At 37.7% G+C, this 4917-nt stretch overlaps 1 protein-coding gene across 1 annotated transcript; it reads left to right on the top strand.

The window, feature by feature from the left end:
- Positions 1-2791: 2791 nt before the first annotated feature.
- LOC128237966 (QRFP-like peptide receptor) lies at positions 2792-3886 on the top strand. Its single transcript, XM_052953540.1, has one exon. It carries the CDS (start codon positions 2792-2794, stop codon positions 3884-3886), a length of 1095 nt encoding a protein of 364 aa, XP_052809500.1.
- The last annotated feature ends 1031 nt before the right edge of the window (positions 3887-4917 follow it).

Here is a 4917-nt window from a genome sequence, read left to right as displayed (position 1 = left end):
CTCCATATGCGTCTTGTGTATGGTTCGGACCCCATACAGTATATTGGTGTGTACCAAAATGACCTTACGTCGGAAGATGTTTTGAAAACTCCTGAATCGCATATTGTTATATAGTAATGTTTGTAGTAGATTTAGGGTCAAGAAGGGTGCAAATGTTGTTGGTTTCTCGTTGCTTCGTTAATTTAATTTGTCAAATATTTAATTAATCTATTTATATCTGACTATTATCATTCGACTACGGTGTTTTGATTGTTTGTCTAAACATACGTTGATTTATTTACCACTAAGTCAACGGTACAATAGGGGGTGGTCAATATATCGTGTATAATACGTAGCTATAGCTATGATCATGGAATTTAATCCATAACAATTCAAGAAGCAATGTTTCTGAGTCAGCTTGGTCTTAGATGTCCGGACAAGTCAGTAAGAATGCCACTATAATGTGACGTAACATATTTTCTAAACATGGAATGGAACCCCTCAAATTATAAGTTCTGTTTTCTGTTCTATTCAAATCTAGTTTAGGTTTCGGCAAAACAAAGAATGTATAAGTCAGGATGATTGCTATTTAATACTATGTTTTTGTTACAAATACCTCTAATATTCTAATGCAGAACCGATAAACAGTGTTCTTTGTTCACAATCGGTTCTGGATTAAGTTCAACAACAAGAGCTCGGTATAACAGTCAAATAATTAGGAAAGGGTAACAATAATCACCGTCGGAAACCATACCATAATGATCGTATTTGCACTTGTTATCGCCACTTTAATGGTATTGATAAAATAGTGTGATTATTGATACATATATAAAACATGTAGTTGATATCTACAACTATTCACTTCATGAGCACAATATAATGTATAGCTTAGTAACATAAATAACATTCCATAGCATATATGAAAGGTTAAACGGACAACTAGTACCTTTTTCTATGTTGTATTCAATGCTCAAATACTCCCTTAGCTGCCCGCCATGACACCAAATCATTAACTATTTGGTAAATTAAACAACACTATGTACACTGTGGGGAGCGCAACATTTTGAACAGAGGGGAAATGGCTACAACTATCTAAATTGGATAAATAAATATACTTTCAATGAGTTAAGATCATTGGTTTTGTTTACAATATAAAAACTGGTAACACACTCAAATAGACTATTTGGTTAAAACAGCTAAGTTAATTCCATTGAGTGACAAAAGTCGTATTAAAAAGACTTAGAATACAACCTATTTTTTCAGCCAATGAAAGTGCAGATAGACAAGTATTAAGTACTAGGCTTAATCATTAAGAATTTTAGTTTTCGCGGGTGTTAAAGGTCCGCCTTCTGCCATTCATCCAATACACATTCCCTGTATCGTTGAGAATGTGTCAGCCAATGAGGTTGTTTTCTACGATGTGTCAGCCAATGAGGTTGTATTCTACGATGTGTCAGCCAATGAGGTTGTATTCTACGATGTGTCAGCCAATGAGGTTGTATTCTACGCAAGTAAGATGACCTGAAGTTACATCTCAATGATTAAGAAGTGCGTGCTCCTCCGCTACGCTCATTCCACCCATTCTTTATAATTAAGATATTACTTCATGTCATATAACTATTACATAGGTGATCGCCATACGCTGACTAAAATATGTAAGAGACGAAAAAGGGAAAATAAGTGATGCATATTTTCAAACTATGAATACGCACTGTTGTTTATTAACGGTTCACCATGTTAAGCTAATCCAACACATTAATATACCATTCAATGAAAAGCAATAAGTACAGTTAGATTACCATGTAAAAAACTCGCGATTCATGTGGTTAAATTCAACAATTTATGTTTAAAGGAAATGTAAATATGATTATTAGTTTAATGTAAATAATGTCGTGCCAACTTCAAACAACAAACACAGGCTCTGTAACTAGTTCCCCGCTAGCAATCAGTTACCTTGTGACTTTTCACGAATATCCCCATCAGCATCGGATTCGTACTTTGGAGTTTGTAGATGTTTAGAAACTGTGACTGCAAGATGCTATCCTGCTTCATCCAATTCTTAGTGACCTACATTTCCATGACTCTTTGTAACATTGCCTTCGAACGTTATTACGCCGTTGTTCATCCGCCTAAGCTGAACGTGTAACAGACAATGATACACAGCAAGGTCCATCACGTGATGTTCGTGCACAACAGCCCACTGCGCATGTTCACAGAAAATCGTTCACTACAACACGGCTCCAAACAGATATCTCCAGCAAGGACCCTAAAATAGAGAGCTTATGAGATAAGAGATAGCTGGACTTAAATATATTCAGAAAAAGGTTAAATGTGATTGGTTTATGTTGCTTAATTTGTGTAGCTCTGGACATTTGAAGTGTTCTCTGATTAAAGGGTCTATGGAATTGCCATAGTTTCGGTTTGAAGTGTTTCGCAAATATAACTGATATGTGTGATATGAAATCGATATGGAATTGATAACTATATGTTCGTCGTTTGAATAGTCACTTGGAAAAGTCATTCTGAGACTTGTCATCAGACATCATCGTCAGTTTTCAACCATAGCTACATACTATCGCATTTTAATTTTTTATCGGGCGAAAGGAACAAACGTGTGGCATATATATTAACTAGAAACACAAAAAATAATACACATAAGATAAAAGGGGAAAATTGCCAGCGCTTATCGATAATTACGATTTTCAAATTATGGATGTTTAAACATTAGCTGAACTGACTTAGCTAACGTGACTATCTGGGATACCGTTTACATCAGATACCAGTTTAGCAAAACGTGAGTACAACGACAAAAATGGATCCGACAAAGACAACAAGTGTATCATTTCAGGAGTTTGCCAAGGTTGTGTGCCTTTATTACATAAACTGTTTCCATCCGGGCTCTGGCGAATTCTGCTCCCGTATGTTTCCGGAGCAGTACCGGAAGATGCTCGAGGAGCCGGACGTCATCCGCCCGGAATCCAACATCATTCTCGTCATCATGTACAGCATTATCACCATCATGTCTCTCGTCGGCAATTCCCTCGTTGTCATCACTTTCGCCGTTGACAAACACATGCGCTCCGTCACAAACGTGTTTATATTATCCCTGGCAGTGGTTGATCTTATGGTTACGTTAACGTGCGTGCCGTTTAACATCGATTCCGCCTACACGACGCATTGGATGTTTGGACGGTTCACCTGTAAAGTAGTTCCGTTTTTCAGAACATTTTCTGAATCCTTACATTTGCTGACTATGTGTGTAATTGCATTCGATCGCTACTTTGCAATTGTTCATCCCCACAGACTCAAGAGTCTAAGGAAACCTGCACAAGTTTCAACAATCCTCGTCCTTATTTGGATGGTGTCACTTCTCTGCAGTGTCCCTAACGCCGTGTTCTATAACCTCAAGAAACTCGAGTGCCCACACACAAAAACAGAGGATGTGTATATATGCGTGTGGCCAGATGAGCATAAACCTACCTTAGGACATTTGCTAACCCTAGTGGCGCTTTTTATAATCCCCCTCATCATAATGACCGTCGTTTATGGGCTGATTGGCCTCAAGCTATGGATTCGGAAGCCCGCAGGCGAGAGCCGTGGAAACTCACTGCGGAATGCCACAATGAAGAAGGGTGTCATCAAGATGCTGGTTATAGTCATACTGGCGTATCTAGTCTGTTGGAGTCCCATCATTGTGCTCAACTTCGTCGAGAGTTTACTGGACAAAGCGCAGCTTAACCTAAGAGTCATGGTCTACCTGAAACTTTACTTCCAGTGCCTGAGCATGGTCAGCTGCTGCATAAACCCAATTATTTACACGTTTATGAACAAGAAATTTCGAGAGAAGTTTGCTTCGTATATCCGTTGTTGCCGGAGCAACAAGGTCAGGATCCTCACGGTTTCTTAGGCGACGAATATGTTCGCGTTTTCGCTAGCGAACTACATGTGAGCTGAGCATGTGGAACAATATGCCACCCAATTGCTAGCTGTAATGCAAATAAAACAGTAATAAATATCAATATTATCGTTTTTATATTTTATTATTACTGTTGGTGATTCATGCTTTTTTATTTCGCGGCGAAAATGCGATAACTAAAATATATGTGTTCCCTTTTCCGAGCGAAAATGCGAAAGCGTACCAGGTTGCGTTTTGAAAATGCAGAAACTTGCGGGCGGAAATTTGCCAAGTAGTGAGGTGAAGGTGAGAAATAATTATGCGGCGTTTTTTTGCGCTAGAGATGCACAATTTTTGCGTTTACTCATATTCTCCCGCAACCTGTCGCATTTTCACCCCCCCCCCCATTTTTTCACTTTTATATTTACTCACTTTTCGCTCCTTCGTATTCGGGGGATCGTGCTTAAACTTTGAAACGAATCATCTAAGAACCATGTGACAAGTGATCTGAGCTATTGAAACAGCAGGAAATCCTAGCACACTTGTACAGTATCCGAAAAGCCGATGTACTACCCCAAAAGTTGAGGTAATGATTTCGATGAAAATGTTCTGCCTTTATTGGCTTCAATTTTTCCATGAATATATTCATTCATTTTTATAAATGCATGTGCACGTTTCTCACACTTCATTCATGTACAAAACGTTCCGTTTTTAAAAAGGTACAATAAATGCACAGTATTTGGAATATTTAAAAAATCCCATCATTTTTTACCTATTTAGAGCCGATAAACTGGTAAAAATTTAACGAAGACTTCTCATTATAGTTAATAACGATGTTCTTATGTATAGAAATATTTGCTTTATGACCTGCTAATTCAAGTCAAAATGGAAATTCTGGACACCTATACAACTATACTACTTTCACCGTTAATTATTCTTGTGCATATTGATAGAAAATGAATTTAAATGATTTTTTTATGTAAAAAAGTAATCGTTATAGTACATCTTCGAACAGAGAATGGACCCTGCACATACACATTCTG

This window comes from Mya arenaria, chromosome 6 (assembly GCF_026914265.1).
Source record: "Mya arenaria isolate MELC-2E11 chromosome 6, ASM2691426v1".
NCBI lineage: Eukaryota > Metazoa > Mollusca > Bivalvia > Myida > Myidae > Mya > Mya arenaria.
This window is presented reverse-complemented; position numbering and strand designations above follow the sequence as displayed.